This window comes from Bos mutus, chromosome 8, assembly GCF_027580195.1.
Source record: "Bos mutus isolate GX-2022 chromosome 8, NWIPB_WYAK_1.1, whole genome shotgun sequence".
Classification (NCBI taxonomy): domain Eukaryota; kingdom Metazoa; phylum Chordata; class Mammalia; order Artiodactyla; family Bovidae; genus Bos; species Bos mutus.
The window spans coordinates 11,042,237-11,062,740 of record NC_091624.1 but is presented as its reverse complement, the minus strand read 5'-3'; the positions used below and the strand labels follow the sequence as shown (position 1 = coordinate 11,062,740).

General features: G+C 38.1%; 1 protein-coding gene across 5 annotated transcripts in view; it reads left to right on the top strand.

Moving 5' to 3' along the window:
* The window catches only part of KIAA1958 (KIAA1958 ortholog), a 138,407-nt gene that overhangs the window by 106,404 nt on the left and 11,499 nt on the right, over positions 1 to 20,504 (top strand). For 2 of the 5 annotated variants that reach the window (XM_070375098.1, XM_070375095.1), the window contains one exon: positions 6,784 to 6,956. In XM_070375098.1, the coding sequence (XP_070231199.1) occupies positions 6,784 to 6,956 (173 nt within the window). Of the gene's footprint in view, positions 1 to 6,783; positions 6,957 to 8,888; positions 12,265 to 16,981; positions 20,079 to 20,504 lie in introns of those variants that run through there. The other 3 variants (XM_070375097.1, XM_070375096.1, XM_070375094.1) reach the window with 3 other exon arrangements.

The following is a 20,504-nucleotide window of genomic DNA, read 5'->3' as shown; positions in this document are numbered from 1 at the left end:
TGAAAAAAAGCATATGTGTGCCTGTTCACTCAAACCATATTTAAAATTCTCTTTTTAAGCTGCTACAATTATAATATATGAAAGAAGAAAGAGAAAGGTGAATTGAGGAAGAGGGAAATTTCTGTTAATATTTAAAATGTGTAACTGTGATACCCTTGGTTAATTAATCCTCTGCCTTTTGATATTTGTAATAATACAGGAGAATTTTTTTGTTATTAAGAATATACTGTTGGTTTCATTTTTGTTTTGCTGCTCACTGATCTTTAACACCAAGATGTTTTCATCTTTATCAGTTCAGTTTTTGCTTCATATTTGTCTGTGTACCTGTGCTCTAAATAAAATTATAGTTTTATGTCCCAGTGGCTTATTCTGTTATGTGATAATGGTTATCTCTAATGTAGTGTGACTTTCTATCGTTTTCAGTATTTGTTGGTACAGCCTAAAACTTATAGAAATAAAAAAATCCAATAAAATCAGTTAATGAACATCAGTGATGTCTCTATAATGAGAGCGTGCTTTAATCCTAGTGTTTTATCTGTGGTTGGGTATGACTAGTCTTCATTCATTTACTCAATGGTTTTCTGCAAAGCTGGCTGATTTTTTATAGCTACAACAAACAGTTTAAAAGGCGAGTTAAACCACAGTTAAAAAAACTTGTCCTGTCACCACGCATTAGCCCAGGTTACAGTCAGTGCAGACTGAGCGGAGCGTTCTGCGTCAGTTGTTTTCTAACCACTGAGGAGGGCAGGTCATGCAAGTGCTCAGACGAAGCTCCTGAGTAGGGAAGACACTTTCAGAAGGCGTTTATAGCTAATTAATCATATGCTTCCTGGAGCCCCAGGCCTAAAAGTCCTGTTGGTGGAGCAGAAGTCTCCACTGCAAACTCGGTCTTTCTGTCCATCTGTGGAGTTGTGTCAGCCAGTTGTATGAAGTCATGCCAAGCTAAGTAGATGTCAGGTTCTAGACTTCCTCATTTTTAGGAAAATTTTTCGGTTCAGATACAATTCTCTGTGTGCAATTTGTTGCATTTAGCACATTTGACAATGTTCTTTGGAATAGGAATGGTTGTTCAAAATGATTATAATTATCAGTTTCACACATCCTTGTTGTGTCACTAAGATTATTTAATAAACCCCCAGAAAATATAGTGTTCTCTCTCACAGTTCATTATTTTGCAAAAGTGCAAATAAATTTCTTCCATATCTGTGGATAGTCTCCCAAAGTATTTATTCATAGAAAGCTGAATATTCCTAATAGAAATAATTACTGTATTTTTGTATTATAATACTTTAAATTGTATTGGAAACTACTTTATAAATAGTTATAACTAAGTTTGTGTTTTTAGAACTCTAGACACAAGGGATTCATCTTTAAATGTGTTTACAAGTTAAGCATTTAAAATGTAACAAATTTTATTTTCCCAGTAGGGGAAGAATATTAGAATTTAAGTTGAGGAATATTTACCCTACAAGTCAGAAAATGTTTTCTTTTTAAAAGTTTTATTCATCTATTTTAAATTAATGATAATCTTTTCTAAGAAGGTTTCAAATTACTAAAAATAACTAATATGTATAAAATATTTAATGTTGGTACTATATCTAAAAAGTAATCTTTAAAAAAACATTGAATTTGGTGGCAAACATTTTCAGACTGAATATTTTTTGCTTTATTGAAATTCATAATGATCTAAAAATGTGAAAGCAATAATTGCCTTGCTTTTTTAAGCATTATTTACTCTCCGGGATAAATTGTAGAGTTTTGGTTTCCCAGTGCATAGAGTTATGTTTATACTATGCTGTAGTCTGTTAAGTGTGCAATAAGCTTTATGTCTAAAAGAACAAGTGTGCTTTTCCACAGTGGCTGCACCAGTTTTCATTCCCACCAACAGGGCACAGTTGTTCCTTTTTCTCCACATGCTCACCAACACTTATGTTTTTTGTCTTCTTGACAGGTGTGAGGTGGTATCTCATTGTGGTTTTGATTTGCGTTTGCCTAGTGATAAGTGATGTTGAGGATCTTTTCATGTGCCTGTTGGCCATCTGTATGTCTTCTTTACATAATACTTGCTTTCTTGGTTCCTTATTTTGTTTTTAATTTGTCTCAAGTTTTGCTTGATAGGTTGCAGATGTTAGACTTTTGTTTTTGTTTAACTTTTTCTGGCTAATACCTTTTATTTACTCTCTGATTTGAAAATACATTCTAATAGTTAATTTCTTTCATGTTTTTTTTTTTTTTAACAAATTTAAATATATATATTTAATATAAAAATTAATTCACATTGGTCATCTCTCCCTTTTTTTTTCTTTGTTTTGTTATCCTTCCCAAAGAGGATGAGATCCTAATCATATTTTTTAATATCTTTCTTCTCTTCTTTTTCCCTTATTATTGAAATTATGGGGAATTTTAGTTCAAGATTTTGTTCCATCACACCCCATCTCTTTTCACAGTCTTAACAGTTGTGTTGAGCTCAGTTGCCACATTACCTAGCGTTAGGAGTAAATTATTTGCTTCTCACTCACTATACCTTGTACCCAATATCTTTCCCTCTCTTTGATTCAGTTTTTCTTTTGTTTGCAAATATCCATGACCTTTTTTTTTTTTAAGAAAGGATGTTTGGATGATACTCTCTTTATGATTGATAATACCTTTCTTTTTCAAGTGATACTTTAGTTAGGTAATAGAATTCTTAATTTTGGTTGTTTTCCCTCACAACTCTGAGTAGACTTGAGTCAATGTATTTTAGTATTTGGTATCACAGCTGAAAAATCTAATTCTTGTTACTGTCGCAGTGGCTGTCCACAGCCCCTGCTCTAGAAAGATTACAAAGTTTTCTTTTTGTTCTCAAGCTTTGGAAATTTCACCAAGATATGTTTATGTGTCTTTTCAATGTGTGTGTTAGACAGTTCATGAACCTTAACACTCTAAGGATTAAAATCTGTCTTTGATCAATGGGGTTTTCATATGTCTTGGATTATTTTATCCTGTTCTCTAACTTTTTCTTTTAAATTCTTATAAGATGGATTTTTAGTTTCATTAGTCTATCTTGTATGCCTCTTAGCTTCACTCTCATCAGTTTTTTACTACTTTGCCTGCCCTTCATGGAAAAGTGCTTCCTAGTAACTAATTTGTCCTTTAGCCATGTTCATTCTAATACTCAGCTCTTCGGAGGATTTTTAAAATGTGTTTTTCCATCATTTAAACTTTCCAGGATCTTTCTTGTTCTTCTCTTTTCCTTTTTTAAAAAAATTAATTTTTATTAGAGTATAGTTGCTTTCCGTTGTGTTAGTTTCTGCCGTTCAGCAAAGTGAATCAGCTGTACATGTACATGTCTCCCCTCTTCTTTGGATTTCCTTCCCATTTAGGTCACCACAGAGCATTCATTAGAGTTCCCTGTGTTATACAGTATGTTCTCATCAATTATTTTATACTAGTGTCAATAATGTATATATGTCAATCCCAACCTCCCAGTTCTTCCCACCCACCCCCTTTCCCCTTGGTTCTCTTTTCCTTTTACAATAAGAACTGTTCTTGTTTTAAGTATGCATTATCCTCTCAAACCTCTGTATTGATCTTTAAAATTCTTTTTTTTTTTTTTTCTGGTTTTCTGAATTGTCTGTTTTCAAGTAGAGGATAGGGAACATGAAATTAGTTGCTCTGCTTGTATAACTTGTTAACTTCCACGCCTTTAAGTTTTACCCAGTTGCCAGGTGATGCTTGTTTGTATGCTCACATTTTAAAATGAAAGTCTGGATTTAACATTGATAGCTTATAGGGATTTCCTTAGACCATGTTCAAGGGTCCTGTTTGAGCCTGGGCAGAGCTCACTTTTGTGGGTAATAGTTGAGCACAGGGTTCTGCAGGTGGACTTCACCCGGCTGTAATGCTGGACAAAGAAGTATCCATGAAGAAGCTTCCCTGCACGGTATAAAATAGAAGACAGGCTGGGAGCCAGGAGCCCTCTCCAGTGTAGACGCAGCAGGGGTGCTACCTGAGAGATGGAGCACGTTGGGGGTTTCTTACTTTTTATAGCTGCTTTCCTGTTCTCCCCTCTCTATCCAGTGGGGCCGCCCAGAGTTACCTTAGGCAGTGCCCCCTTTTCTCTCTGACCTTGGGGGTAGTAGCCTTCCACTGCAGATCCACTCACTTTACACACTGTGCTGTAAATGATGTAAGTGGAAGCTGTGTATAGAAAGTAGGATAATCGTTCAGATCTGGCCATCCTTAGGCTCTACTCCCACGGCCCCTCCTAACTCTGAGCTCAGAGTTTGCCTATTCTCTAGTGGGAAACATTCAAAGGCTTCTTTAGTAGTCCCTCCTTTTCCCTGTATTCAGCTGTAAGTTCTTACTTTTGTTTGTTTCTTCATGAGGATGCTCTCCTAAAAATGTCCCCAGCACCACAACACTACAACTTATACTCAGAATTTTTAAAAAGCAGTTAAAGAGACATAATTTAATCCTTAAATACAGTCAATAAGGAACCGTGTATGCTGTTTTATTTTCACAGATTTCTTTTCCCATTATGTAAGCATACAAGCATTCTTTCCCTGTTTCTTTATATACTAGGACTTGGTTTCCATTGTCAGTGTACAGTCTCTGTTTCTGTGATAGAAAACTAAATTATTTAAGCCCTTATAATTGTTTAATGTAATAATTAAACTTAGGCATCCTGTCTTGCAATGTACTCTTTTCTACTCCTATGTATATTAAAGTGATAGGGACTAGACAGTGTTGCAAATAAGTCATTTTTGTATTGTTGTTCAGAAAAGCTATAGTGAAACTATAGTGGTTATTTAAATCAGACTTATGAAGGTTAGTCTGAGTAAATTGGGAGGCAAGGATGTTTTTCAGAAGCACAAATGGCTAGTACCTAAATTGTGTTCCTTACTAAACGCTGTATCCCTATAGTACCTGATTCCTTTGCTGTAGTGACCAGAGTGGAGTCAGCAGGACCCAGGAGCAAACCAGGAGTTGGCTGTAATATTTTCCAACTCCATAACTTGGGACAGCACAGTGCCTGGTACAGAGAGAGTACTTCAGTAAATACTGGATTAATGATGGATGAACTTACTAAGTGTATGAGGTTCAGATTCCTTACCTGTAAAATAGGTATAACAGTAGGATTGCTTAGAGACACAGATAATTTATATGACCCTTAGCCTATAGTGAGCATTTAATTAGTGCTGGACATAATAGTAAATTTTATACTAGAATTCTTTCATTAATATCAAGCAAGTCCCAGAAATAATAGAAGCTACATGTCAGTTTAGGAGGGTGGTGAGAGGAATATGCCTACATGTCTCAGCTGCTTTGGAAAGCATTTCTAGCATTGTTTCTGTCTTACTTTAAGCATTTATTAAAGCAGATTGTGTGTTCAGCAATTCAAAGCCACCTTAAAGGGTGAAGACACAGTCTTAAGGAGCATATAAACCAAATGAAGAGATCTTCCAGGCAAAATTAGATTATTAGTTCTAAGGAATAAGAGAGCAAATGTGGGGCTCATACCCAAAGCCAGAATAAGGGAGTTGGATTGTAAGGGAAACGAGTTTGCAATTGGAATTGAAAAAACACGCTGTTTGATCGGCACAAAGACCTGAGTGAGATTTCTCAGGGTGTGTGGGGAGGGGGTGATGTGGTGTCTTGGGCACAGGTGGATGCTGGAAAACACAGGAGGCTGGTGGTTTGGGTTCCTCACTGGGAGCAGAGACAGGCGAGGTGAGTCAGATACAAGCACTTTGCAGATCACCTTGGTAATGTGTTAGCTATGGGTTTTGCTGTTTCTCAGCCTTTTTGAGCCTGGTTTGAATACAGAAACATTCCAAAGTGGGTCACAATCACTGGTTAGAGTACAAGTTGGCATTGTTTTAACTTTGTGGTGGTTTTTACCTTGACTTTTTTTTCTATCGAAAGACAACAATTTGAACAGTTTAAGCCCAGCTTTAGTAGATCACAGTGTGAAGAAAGGCCAGCTAATGGTTGTAGATTTAGCTGTCTCTTTGGCAACCAGTGGACACATTGAAAAAGAAGAGTCTTCATCTAAAATCATTTAGCAGTTACAATTTACAATCTTTTCACTCTCAGACGAGAGCCTGTCTGGTGTACCCCTTCTCTTTCCCTAATATTCTACTTGACCTTCCATTCAGATTCTGAGCTAACAGATGGGTTGTAGATTCAGGGTTGAAATCTCTGTCTGTCAGTTTGTGAAAAGAAATAAAGAAATATGCTAATACCATTTAATTTGAAGCTGCCCAGAATGACACATAACACTTTTGAGACTATTACAGAAAAATAACAGTTCTACATGTGCTTAAGGTAAAGAGGAAGAACGTATAACTTGTCTTCCCTTTTCTTTCCCTTCTTTCTAGTTGAAATGCTATGTTTTTCAGTGAAAATTTTAGAATCATTCTTTGTTTCTCCTTGTTCATTTTTCCACAACTGTTACTGTAATGCCTGCGTTAGTGCATCAGTTAGTATATATGGCAAAATTTGGGGATTAAATCCAAGGATACTGCATGATTTAAAGTTAGAAATATATTTATATATATATATATATACTATATTCTATATTATATACTATATTCTATATATAGATATATATATACTATATTCTATATATAGATATATATATATACTATATTCTAATATAGATATACTTGATAGAAACTTTCTTTTCTTAAAGGGTTGTCTCCTAGAAGTTTTCTGTTATTTAACATGATCCAAAGATTTAATTCTCCAAAGATGGGAATGGCAAATTATTTTAATGCCTTTTATTGTTTTTCTTTCTAGCCTATTCTACTAAGCTCAACAAATTTCCTGTATTTAATATTAATGATGACTTGAATGATCTATGTACCAGTGCAGTAAGCCCAAACACGACCAAAGCCACGCGGTATGCCCTGAATGTGTGGCGATATTGGTGCATGACCAATGGGCTCAAAGATCACACAGACATCACCAAGGTAAGAAACTCTTGACTTTACTTCTCCTTACAGCCAGCTTTACTGAGCTTGCCTGTGTCAGGCAGGGTGCTAAGCACTGGGGAACATGGAACAGGTGCTTTCTGTCTGGGGAAACTTGGAAAAGACCCTAAAATAGAAAAATATCCACAGTACAAAGAAGAATTTAAATGCCAAAAAATCCAGATGGGTAAATTAATTTCACTTTGTTGAGACTGACAAAGGAATTGATACTTAAACTTAATTTTGTATTTTGAGAAAGAGGTAGAGTTTCAAGAGAACTGGATAAAGACATGAGTCTTCTAAATGAATCATGTAAGAAAGAGTAAAATTCAGAGGGACATATTCACCTGCCTGCAGCAGAGGCTTTGCGTATGGGAACAATGAACTATAAAAGCTGGATTCTCATAACCCTTAAATGCCAAGGTAAAATCTTATGAATATTGGCCACTAAAGATTTTTCCTGTGTTTCTTTATAAGGAGAGATTTTATTTGAAAGATGACTGCAGGAGCAGCAGGGAAGGGACTGTCGTAACAGGGAACACTGACCACAGGATCTGCAAGTGTCCTAAGGGTCAGGTGAAAGGGAAACACTGAATTTTTTTTTAGCAGGAAAGAATGTAAGAAATGTAACATTTTAGAGCAATTAACTGGAAGTGATGAGCAAAAATGTATTTGATAGATTCTTAATTTTCCCAGTTGTAAAACAAGCTCTTAAAATCTCTTCTAACTTGAAATGTTTGACAGTTGTTAATAGAAGGAAAAATTCTAGGACGTATAGAGACAGAAGTCAGAAAGAAAAACACCAGTACAGTATATTAACGCATATATATGGAATTTAGAAAGATGGTAATGATGACCCATTACGTGAGACAGCAGAAGAGACACAGATATAAAGAACAGACTTTTGGACTTTGTGGGAGAAGGCAAGGGTGGAATGATTTGAGAGAATAGTATTGAAACATGTATATTACCATGTGTGAAATAGATGACCAGTCCAAGTTTGATGCATTGAACAGGACACTCAAAGCTGGTACACTGGGACAAACCAGAGGGATCGGATGGGGAGGGAGGTGGGAGGGGGGTTTGATATGGGGAACATGTGTAAACCTGTGGCTGATTCATGTCAGTGTATGGCAAAAACCACCACAATATTGTAAAGTAATTAGCCTCCAATTAAAATAAATTAATTTTTTAAAATGTAGAACAAGAGAGGTATAAAATCACCATAGAACACCACAATGATAATTGCTACAGGCAAGATCCACTGGTACTGGCAAAATTAGTGGTGAAAGTTTAAAGATAAACAGGATTTTTGTGTTGCGTCAACGTAAGACCCTCTTAAATATGTACTAGAGAGAAATAGTAACTATTCAGAGGAGAACCCTGGCAGATGCCACTTTAATAGTGATCAAGATTAATATTTCCCATGTGCTTAGAACAACACATTGCATGTATGGGATTTTTTTCTTAAAAATTAATAACTTCAGTGTACTCATGATAAAAAAAGCAGACAAATCCGAATTGAGGAAAATTCTACAAAATGCTTAACTGGTACTCTCCAGATGTATCAAGGTCACAGAAGATATTAAGATAGAGAAATGGTCACAGTTCAGAGGAAACGAAAGCGTGCTGCATTCCATGCAGTCGCAAAGAGTCGGACATGACTGAGCGACTGGACTGAACTGAAGGAGACAAGACAACTAAATGAAATGTGGGATTATATTGGTACAGGAAGAAAATTTTGCTGGAAAATGGGGAAATATGAGTAAAGGCTGAAGTTTAGCTAATAGCATTGCAAGAATGTTAATTTCCTGGTTTCAATAACTGTTCTGTAAGATATTAACATTAGGAGAAGCTCAGTGAAGATTCATTGGGGACTCTCTCTACTATTCTTGTAAGTCTAAAATTATATCAAATTAACATTTTTTTAAGACAAAAAAGAAGAGAAATACGTACTTTGATTTGGTTATGTTGCTGCTGCTGCTAAGTTGCTTCAGTCGTGTCCGACTCTGTGCGACCCCATAGATGGCAGCCCACCAGGCTCCGCCATCCCTGGGATTCTCCAAACAAGAACACTGGAGTGGATTGCCATTTCCTTCTCCAATGCAGTAAAGTGAAAAGTGAAAGTGACGTCGCTCAGTCGTGTCCGACTCCTCGAGACCCCATGGACTGCAGCCCACCAGGCTCCTCCGTCCATAGGATTTTCCAGGCAAGAGTACTGGAGTGGGGTGCCATTGCCTTCTAAATAATAGATACATCTGCCAGATGGATATGTCAAATAAGCATTTGGGAACATGAATTTCAAACATGGGGGAAGTATTAAAGCCGGAAGTCTAGATTCAGAGGTGTTGCAAATAGAAGTCAAAGTTGAAGCCCAAAGGCGAGCGATACCTCTAGGTCTGGGTGATGTGTTTAGGGTACCAACTAAAGATAAAGTAGGAAATCCACATTTCTACTTCTGGAAGCATGGTGCCCTAGATACTGTGAGGGACCTTTGCAAAAAGGAATGGAGTCATCCAAGGGCTGAAACTGAAGTGGTGTGAGATAAGCACATATGAAAATCAGGCTCTCCCCTCAGGGCTTATGTTAATAGCATCCTTTGAGGAAGGAAAGTGACTAGGAGTGAAACTGAAGAACCCTTTATTGAGAAGACCCTGAAAGGGTCTAAAGAAGTTCTAAGTCAATAACATACCCTGGCTCCTTGCAGAGTCATATGCTAATAATCTTTGAAGGAAAACATCCAACATGTAGATGCAAATTTTTCACAGGTTAATAAAGATCAACTAAATATGTGCTCATTAAAAAAAAAAATCACGAGTTACTTAAGGAAATAAACCACCATGAATGAGAATGATTAGAAACAGAAAACAGATTTAGACAGCAGGAACTTCAGATAGTAGATTATAGGCTAAGCATGTATGTAATGTTTGTTGAAAGAATGAAAAGAATTATAAAAATGAACAAGCAACACCACACTAATCAAAATGATCCAGCAGATCATTTCCACTTGTGATCATAAGGGAATAGAAGGGCCCAGAATTACCCTCTGTAACAACCGGAAAACTGAGCAGAATGTTTGGAATAAGTCTTCCAACAGAGCAGACAACACAGGCTTGATCCCTAAGACGAGTGCCACCCCCTCTCAGGCTCTCTGCCTGGAGACAGTTTCTAAACTTCAGGGACGAGAGGGGAACCCAGACTGAGCCTGGCAATCTTGCTGAGTTGAGGGGAGACAGAAATCAGAACTCAGGGAGGATGGGGACATGAGAACAACTAAAAAGAAATTACAACATTCATTGAAAAGATGGAACAATTCCAGAATTTAATAATGTAAAATCCATAGTTTCTAGCATCCGATCAGAAGTTGCTATTCATGGGATGGGAACATGTAACCCATACCCAGGAGAAAAATTAGTTAAATCTTTCACTTCCAACCAATTTGTTGAAGGAGATTTGCTCTCCTGCCAAAAACAACCAAAAAGCAGACAAATGATACAACTAATATGCAAGTTACTATGTAACGCACACAGGGCCCTGATCTCTGAGAGACGGGAAACAAGGTGAGCCTTAGGTGCGTCCCAGCGTGCTGCCTTGAGAATCTGCGGGGCTGTGGTACAGGGAGAGGGCATGCAGGCAGAGCCCAGCACCCGTGCTGAGTTGAGGAAATGGAGCTAAGAGTCCAGAGAGACCCAGGTGACTAGAACTGTCATAACAGAATATTTGAAAGTGGAGTTACCCAGAGAGAAAACCTGAGGGAACTGAACATATTCCATCTCAAATATTGAGCTGAATACTGATCAACATCTGCATGTGAGGAAACTGCCTGAGGAGGGCAAAACGAAACACCTGAAGAATGAAAGGTGTTAGAACCTGGGGCTCCACCGAGCTGGAGATAGTGCCTCTCCCCACCGGTCAGACTGGAGAGACCTCAGGATTCACTCGGTAGAGTATTCAGAGAGGTCTTGCATCACATGTGGAGAAGAATTAGCCATGGAACAAACTTTGCTGTGATCCCACCCAGCAAATCTTAAAAGCAAGGCCCAGCTACATGAAAAGGTAGGACATCACTAATCATAGGGGAAATGCAACTCAAAACCACAATGAGCTGTCACCTCACATCTGTTGGGATGGCCATTATCAAAACAGGAACTACCATACAATCCTTTATCCAAAGGAAGTGAAAACATTAATTCAAAAGGATATATACACCCCTCTGTTCATTGCAACATTGTTTACAATAGCCAAGACATAGAAGCAGCCTAAGTGTCCATAGATGGATGAAGAATATATGGTGTTATATACACAGTGGAATATTACTCAGCCATAAAAGGGAAGAAAATCTTGCCATTTGCAACAACATGTTTGAACCTCGAGGGCATTATACACTCAGTGAAATAACTCAGACAGAGAAAGACAAATACCATGTGATCTCACTTTTATGTGGAATCTAAAAGCAAAAACCTCAGAGCACACAGAGCAGACTGGTGGTTGCTAGACATTGGGAATGAGGGGTATTGAAATGGGTGAAGGTAGTCAAAATGCCTGGGGATGTAATGTTACAGCTTGTTGACTACAGTGAATAAGACTGTATTGTGTATTCGAAAGTTGCTAAGAGAGTAAATCTTAAAAGTTCTCAATACAAGGAAAAAAATTAAACTATATGTGGTGATGGCTGTTGACTAGATTTATTGTGGTGATCATTTTGCAATATATATATATTTCAAAACATTATTTATATACCCAAAACTGATACAATGTTATATAGAAATTACATCTTAATTTTTTAATGAAGAAAAAGCAAGACCCAAAAGGATCCAACAGTTTCTAAGTAATTTAACTATGTCCTAGAGCAAACCTTAACAACATTTATAGGATTATAAAAATATCCAGACCCCAAGAAATAAAATTCAGAATGTCTGACAACTAAGCAAGAATTTGCAGACATGCCAATAAGCAAGAAAATATATCACTTAAAAAATGAATCAATCAAAACCAATCCAGAACTGATACAGATTTTAGAATTAGCAGACAAGGACATTAAGCAGTTATTTTGACGAAGATAAAAGCACATGAAAAGATGCTCAACTTCATTAGACCTCAGGGAAATGCAAGTCTAAACCACATGAGATTCTACTTCACATTCAGTAGGAAGATTAGAATGAAAAAGAAGAAGATAATAACAAGTGTTGAAATTGGAACCTTCATACGCTCTTACACGGTACTGGTGGGAATGTAAAATGATGCAGCTGCTTTGGAAAGTCTGGCAGTTCCCTAAAAGTTAAACATAGAGTTACTGTATCACCCAGAAATTCCATTCATGGACATAAACTCAAGAAAATTTAAAACATATATTTATGCAAAAACCAGTACACAAGTGTTTGTTGTAGCATTATTCACAGTAGCCAAAATATAATCCAGACAACCCAAATGTCCATCAGCAGATAAAGGGATAAACAAAATGTGGCATATCCATACAATGGAATATTATTTGTCAACAAAAAGAAATGAAGTACTGATACATGGCTTACAGCATGGATGAACCTTGAATGTGTTATACTATGTGAAATCTCAGACACAAAAGAGCAAATATGTCTTATTCCATTTATGCAAAGCACGTAGAACAGTCAAGTTTATAGAGATAAAAAGTATAATAGAGATTACTAGGGGTGGCGGGAGGAGAAAATGTGGAGTTACTGTTTAATGAGTACAGTTTCTTTTTTAAAAAATTCTGGAAATAAGTAGTGATGCGAATGTACTTTTAGTGCCACTGGATGGTACACTCGTAAATTATTAAGATGGTAAATTGTATGTGTATCTTACTGAAATAACCTAGCAAATCAATGTAAATGTAACAATTCACCTTCATTCATAAAAATATAAAAACTCATCTATTCTCGTAGGCCCTCATCACCATTTCTTCAGCCCTTAACCTTAACGTTTTCTAGGCCAGAGGATCTTGTCTTCCAGACTTTGTGAAGTCGCTATGAAGACAGTTATCTGTTACTGGGAAGCTTTCCACTTCCTTGCAGGAACCCGTGGAAAGAGCCGCATCCCCACAACCTCCACAGCTTAGGTAACATACATACATCCCAGATGGTGAAAATATCTCACCTGTCCAGTTGAGTGTGCCTTCTGGGTAGTTTTTCCTGTGTTGTCTAGAGGAATGTGGATGAAGAAGAAAATGTATTTCAGTCCTCTGTCTCACATGGGCCACTTAAATATTTTTAATGATAAATTCTTAAGAAAAGCCAGTCTCTTAGAGAATCAGCAGTATTCAGTTAAAAGGAATTGTGGCATCAAGGTCTACAGTCTTTAATCTCATTTTTTTGGTCCCAGCGCAAGGTATTTTGAGTCTAGTTGTGTCTCTAAAGATAGATATAGCTAGCAGCAGACAAGATAGTTACAGCCGTTGATCATGGTCTGGCAGCTGGCTTCTCTGGTGGCACAGACAGCATAGAATCCACCTGCAATGTGGGAGACCTGGCTTTGATCCATGGGTTGGGAAGATCCCCTGGAGAAGGAAATTTCTACCCATTCCAGTAGTCTTGCCTGGGAAATCCCATGGACAGAGGAGCCTGGCAGGCTTATAGTCCGTTAGGTCACAAAGAGTCAGACATGACTGAGCAGCTAACACTTCACTTCAGACCTCAAATTTAGTTTCTTTATTTTTTTAAGGAGGAAAGCAAGGAATCAGATCAGACTTCAATTCATCTCAATAAGCAGAATGAACCCTGCCAGTCTCACTCTTTCATTACTCTGTGGTCTACTACATGTGTTCCACAGAGTGTTTTTTCTTCATAAATGTAATCTAATCCTCACTAATACGTCTTTCTCAAAGTTGCTGTCTCATTGATTTATATATTCCTTAGCCTTACTGAGAAAATAGAGTCTCTTGAAGTTTGTATCTGTCTTTCTCAATAAATGGAAATTTGGTAGCTACAAAAGTGAAATCATTTTTGTTGTCAGCAATGGTTACTTGAAGATTTGTTTTGTTTTCCTATTAGAGTATATATAGTTCATGAGCATTTTCTCCACTTTCTTCATCCCTTGTTCAAGATTATCACAAAAGGAAGTTCGAGGCATTCCCCAAAAGTAACTCTTGGTTTTACATGTCTTACAATTCTTTAAATTGCCAAGGATTACTACATAGTTCCAAAACTTTGGGATTTATCAGCAAGTCAGTCTTCTTATACTGTTCTTTCCTATTTAGAATCGTCTGCCCCATGACCAAGCTCTTATTTCTCTTTGGTCATTTTCACATCAAGGAAGCCAGGTTTGCAATCCATAGTGAATTTAATGTAGTAAATCTATTCAGAGTGGCTCATGGAGGGAAATAGTTTTTGGCAATGTCTTCATAACAAATTAAAGACCTGGAGGAATGACCATCATCCAAAACTCAATCTGAGAAAACGAAGGAGGCAGCCAACATGGGCCAGAATGAAGAGTTTCTTGTGTGCTGAGAATATAAATTTTGTGACTTGACATTTCTCCAGGAATTGCTTTTGCTGTAATTTTTCTTTGAAACTTGTGGTATAAATCAAGAGAAATGATCTGCACCCTAAGTCAGCTTGATTCTCTTGACTCTGAGGTTAACTCCTTGCTTTAACCCACGTTTGTCCATGCATGGGGTATCAATGATAACAGTTCAGACCTGCTAGTGGGGATCTTCAACATAAAGAACCAGTTGTGTATGAGATGTCATTCTTGCTTTCAGGAAGCTTTCAGTCCACTTTGAGAGACCTATAAATGGGGGGCTTCCCTCATGGCTCAGTGGTAAAGAATCTGCCTGCCAATGCAGGAGACATGGGTTGAATCCCTGATCCTGGAAGATCCCACATGCTGCGGAGCAACTAAGCCCTTGTGCCACAACTACTGAGACTGTGCTCCGGAGCCTGGGAACCACAGCTAGTGAGCCCACGTGTCTGCAGTTACTAAAGCCAGCACACCCTAGAGCCAGCAGTCCATGCAAGAGAAGCCACTGCCATGAGGCCCACACACTGCAACCAGAGAGTAGCCCCCACTCTCTCCTAACTAGAGAGAAGCCAGAGCAGGAATGAAGCCCCTGCACAACCAAAAAGAAATAAACACAGTTATTTGTTCTAAAAAGATTCATGAGATCCCACTTGAGAGAGTAACTTGCTCAGGGAAGCTTGAGTAGTCTTCTATTTTGAGCTAGATCTGAAATTAGGAATAGAGGTTTTCCAAATAGAGAAGATTAGTGGGGGAAAAAAGCTTTCTAGATAGAGGAAGTAGCATATGCAAAGACTTGGAAGCATGAAAGAGCCTTGTGGTTTATATGACTGGCACAGAGTTCAGTGAGGCTGGAAAGCAGAGTATAAAGAAAATTGTCACACAAAAAATAGATGTCCTTTTCATCATAGGGGACTAGAATGCAAAAGTAGGAAGTCAAGAGATACCTGAAGTAACGGGCAAGTTTAGCCTTGGAATACAAAATGAAGTAGGGCAAATGCTAACAGAGTTTGGCCAAGAGAACCCACTGGTCATAGCAAACACCCTCTTCCAACAACACAAGAGACGACTCTACACATGGACATCACCAGATGGTCAGTACCAAAGTCAGACTGATTATATTCTTTGCAGCTGAAGATGGAGAAGCTCAATAGCAAAACAAGCTCTACAGCAAAAACAAGACCAGGAGCTGACTGGAACAGATCAAGAACTCCGTAATGCAAAATTCAGACTTAAATTGAACAAAGCTGGGAAAACCACTACACCGTTCAGGTATGACCTAAGTCAAACCCCTTATACTTATACAGTGGGAGTGACAAATAGATTCAAGGGATTAGATCTGATAGACAAAGTCCCAGGAGAACTGTGGACAGAGGTTTGTAACATTGTACAGGAGGCAGTTATCAAAACCATCCCTACGAAAAGGAAATGGCAAAATGGTTGTCTGAGAAGATCTTACAAATAGCTGAGAAAAGAAGAGAAGCAAAAGTCAAAGAAGGAAAAGAAAAATATATCCATCTGAATGCAGAGTTCCAAAGAATAGCAAGCAGAGAAAAGAAAGGAGGAGCAAGAATAGCAAGGAGATCCTCAGTGATCAGTGCAAGGAAATAGAGGAAAATAATAGAATGGGAAAGACAAGAAACCTCTTCAAGAAAATTAGAGATACCAAGGGAACATTTCATGCAAAGATGGGCACAATAAGGGACAGAAATGGTATGGACCTAACAGAAGCAGAAGATATGGCAAGAATACACAGAGTCAGTTGGCACAAATACAGAGTCAGTTCAGTTCAGTTGCTCAGTTGTGTCCGACTCTTTGTGACCTCATCAGGAGAACTGTACAAAAAAAGATCTTCATGACCCAGATAACCATAATGGTGTGATCACTTACCTAGAGCCAGACATCCTGGAGTGTGAAGTTAAGTGGGCCTTAGGAAGCATCACTATGAACAAAGCTAGTGGAGGTGATGGAATTTCAGCTGAGTTATTTCAAATCCTAAAAGATGATGTTGTGAAAGTGCTGCAATCAATATGCCAGCAAATTTGAAAACTCAGCTGTGGCCACAGGACTGGAAAAGATGAGTTTTCATTCCAATCCCAAAGAAAGGCAGTGCCCCAAAATGTTCAAACTATCGCACAGTTGCACTCATTTCACATGCTAGCAAAGTAGTGCTCAAAATTCTCCAAGTCAGGCTTCAGTGGTACATGAGCCAAGAACTTCCAGATGTTCAAGCTGGTTTTAGAAAAGGCAGAGGAGCCAGAGATCAAATTGCCAACATCCATTGGATCATAGAAAAAGTGAGAGAGTTCCAGAAAAAATTTACTTGTGCTTTATTGATTATGCCAAAGCCTTTGACTGTGTAGATCACAACAAACCGTGGAAAATTCTTAAGGAGATGAGAATACCAGACTACATGACCTGCCTTCTGAGAAACCTGTATGCAGGTTGGGAAGCAACAGTTAGAACCAGACATGAAACAATGGACTGGTTCAAAATTGGGAAAGGAGTACGACAAGTCTGTATATTCACACCTTACTTGTTTAACTTATATGCAGAGTACATCATGAGAAATGCCGGGCTGGATGAAGCACAAGCTGGAATCAAGATTGCCGGGAGAAATATCAGTAACCTCAGATATGCAGATGACACCACCCTTATGGCAGAAAGTGAAGAGGAACTCAAAAGCCTCTTGATGAAGGTGAAAGTGGAGAGTGAAAAAGTTGGCTTAAAGCTCAACATTCAGAAAACGAAGATCATGGCATCCAGTGCCATCACTTCATGGGAAATAGATGGAGAAACAGTGGAAACAGTGTCAGACTTTATTTTTTTGGGCTCCAAAATCACTGCAGATGGTGATTGCAGCCGTGAAATTAAAAGACACTTGTTCCTTGGAAAAAAAGTTATGACCAACCTAGACAACATATTAAAAAGCAGAGACATACCTTGCTGACAAAGGCCCATCTAGTCAAAGCTATGTTTTTTCCAGTAGTCATGTATGGATGTAGGGTTGGGCTATAAAGAAAGCTGAGCACCAAAGAATTGATGCTTTTGAGCTGTGGTGTTGGAGGAGACTCTTGAGAGTTCCTTGGACTGCAAGGAAATCAAACCAGTCAATCCTAAAGGAAATCAACCCTGAATATTCATTGTAAGAAATGATGCTGAAGCTCTACTACTTTTGCCACCTGATGCAAAGAGCCGATTCGTGGGAAAAGACCCTGATGCTGGGAAAGATTGAAGGCAGGCAGAGAAGGGGACAACAGTGGATGAGATGGTTGGATGGCATCACTGACTCTATGGACATGAGTTTGAGCAAGCTCCAGGAGTTGGTGATGGACAGGGAAGCCTGGTTGTGCTGCAGTCCCTGGGGTCGCAAAGAGTCAGACACAACTGATCAACTGATCTGAACTGAACGGATAGGAACAGGATGGGGAGAGGTCGTGGTGTCCGTCTTTGCAAGCAGTCTACTGTTGTATGGAAGCAGATTGTGAAGACTTGCATATAAGGGAAAGATTTGGAACTTATCCTAAGGGCAACAGGAAGCTATCAGAAGTTAATTGTTTTATTTTTAGACACTAAGGTAATGGGATTTTCTGCTCAAAACCTCTTATGTAAGAAACCAGCGCTGTCCTGCAGTCCCCGTGGTTGCCACGGAAGCCGTTACGCTAGTAAGTGGTCCACCCTTTCGTCAGTTGTTTGCATCAAGAGTGGGCCAGTCGAAATCCTCCCTTCATGTTTTTTGTTCTACTGAAAATAAGGGTTGGCCTTTTGCTAATATTTGAAGCTGTGAGATAGAAACCTTGTGGAGTGCTAGGTGGCTACATAAAGAAAGCTGCTTTGTACAGAGAAGCAGAAGGTGAGAGATGGAATCCTGAAGGCCTTGGAATCCACCAATTCTGATAGCCCTCTTTGCCTAGGCGTGTTCAAGTCTGGTCTCTCTCTCTTGTAACCACAGGAATCCCAGCTAATACAAAGAGAGGTTAACACCTGCACGTAGGGAGTTTCAAATGACAGCATAAAAATCTGAAACCAGCTGAGTTTGGGGTCATTGTAATTGGAAGTTATATTAACTCTTACTGGTATGTGAGAAAGCTACTGCTTTTTATATTTTATGTGCAGCTACTCTCCTCTTTCTGATGGCTTTTTGACTGAATCTCTTGGAGTTTCCTAGACCAACATTTAGATTATCAGAGAGGTTATATTTTGTCTTTTTGCTTTCCTGTATGCATATATACGTGTGTGTGTGTGTGTGTGTAATTTCTTTTTCGTCTCTTGGTCAGAATCTTTAGAGCAGTGTTATGTAATAGCAGTGATATTCATCATTCTTATCCTATTCCTCACTTCATGAAAAAAGATTTTAATGTCTTCATCTTGGGTATAGTTTTTATAGTTCATGTCTGTAAAATAGTCTTCATCATACTGAGAGGGTATTTTTTCTTCCAATCTGAGTTTAGTTTGAATTTTTTTCTTTTAATTTATTTTTTTGGTTGCACTAGGTCTTCGTTGCTGCACGCAGACTTTCTCTAGTTGCGGTGAGCAGGGCTGCGCTCCGTCGTGGTGCTCCGGCTTCTCATTGCGGTGGCTTCTCTTGTTACGGAGCGCAGGCTGTAGGTGTGCGGGCTCCGAAAGTTATGGCTCTCGGACTCGGTAGTTGGGACTCTCAGCTCGAGAGCACTGGATCAGTAGTTGTGGCATACCAGCTTAGTTGCTCCCAGACATGTGGAATCTTCCTGAACCAGGGCTTGAACCAAAATCCCTGGCATTGGCAGGCAGATTCTTTTATATACTGTGCCACCGGGGAAGTTCCTAGTTTGAATTTTTAAAAATTTGAAATGGGGTAGCACATTCTTTCAAATAATTTTTCAGTAATTATCAAGTTCATATTACTTTTCCTTAGAATATAGAATAAGTTAGTTACCTTATTTATTACGTTTGAATCGTCCTTACATTCTGTCATAATCCCTGCTGGTCTCAATGTCCATTGCTTTCCTGCAGTCCTGAATTTGATGTGATATCATAAGCAGCCCAGAGCCATGTCCTTGTTTGCATGGTTCTAACATGTATACATTTTGTTTAACATTTGTGCCTTGCAAAACAGAAATCACCAGTATTTTACTTACTACATTTATACTCATATACTTTGTTTTTTGATATAATATCTGACAGAGTTGGATTAGGGGAAAAAATGAAGAACGCTTCTTTTTTCTGTGCTCTGAAATTGTTTAAATACAAAAGAAAAGCTGAATTGACTCCATAATGCCATTTCTTTATGAGTGACATCCATCTTTGGCAATCATTTCACTCAGATCTTTTACCTCTTATTGAACCAACTTTGGTAACTTATATTTTACTAGGGAATTGTTCAGGTTATTTATATTTTCAAATTAATATGAATAAAGTTTATAATATTCGTTGTTTTTGGTACTTATAGTCTTTCTCATTCCTGAAATTGTCTATATGTATATTTCCTTTTCCTTCTCTTTCTTTCTGTCATATTTGCTAGGATCTTTTCCAGTTCATTAATTTGTTTTATTTTTATTGATTCATTCTATTTTTGAATTTGATCTACTTTTTCTAGCCTTTTGTGTTGAATAATGTTCTCATATTTTCAATAAAGTATCTAACAAAGTCATTTAAGGCTGTGATGTTTTTGGAATGTATTTGGACACATCTCGTACATTTTGATATCTAATGTTTTCAGTTTGGTTCATTTTATTTTACTTTACAATATTGTATTGGTTTTGCCATACATCAACATGCATCCACCACGGGTGTACATGTGTTCCCCATCCTGAACCCCCCTCCCCCCTCCCTCCCCATACCATCCCTCTGGGTCATTCATTAATGTATAATTCTGTTTTTATTTTCTCTTTGACCCAAGGGCTCTTAGAAGAATGAAAGTTACCTGTATAGTGTCTACTTTTAAAACATTTTGTATTGAGACGATCTTTTGTCCTAGAATGTGTATTCAACCTAAATTGACAATGAGCAGGGTCTGGTTTTATCTTTATGACTTCCTCTTGAAAGTAAAGCTTTCTTTCCAGCCAACCTTCCTGCTCCTCCTACCATACCTAAGGAGCA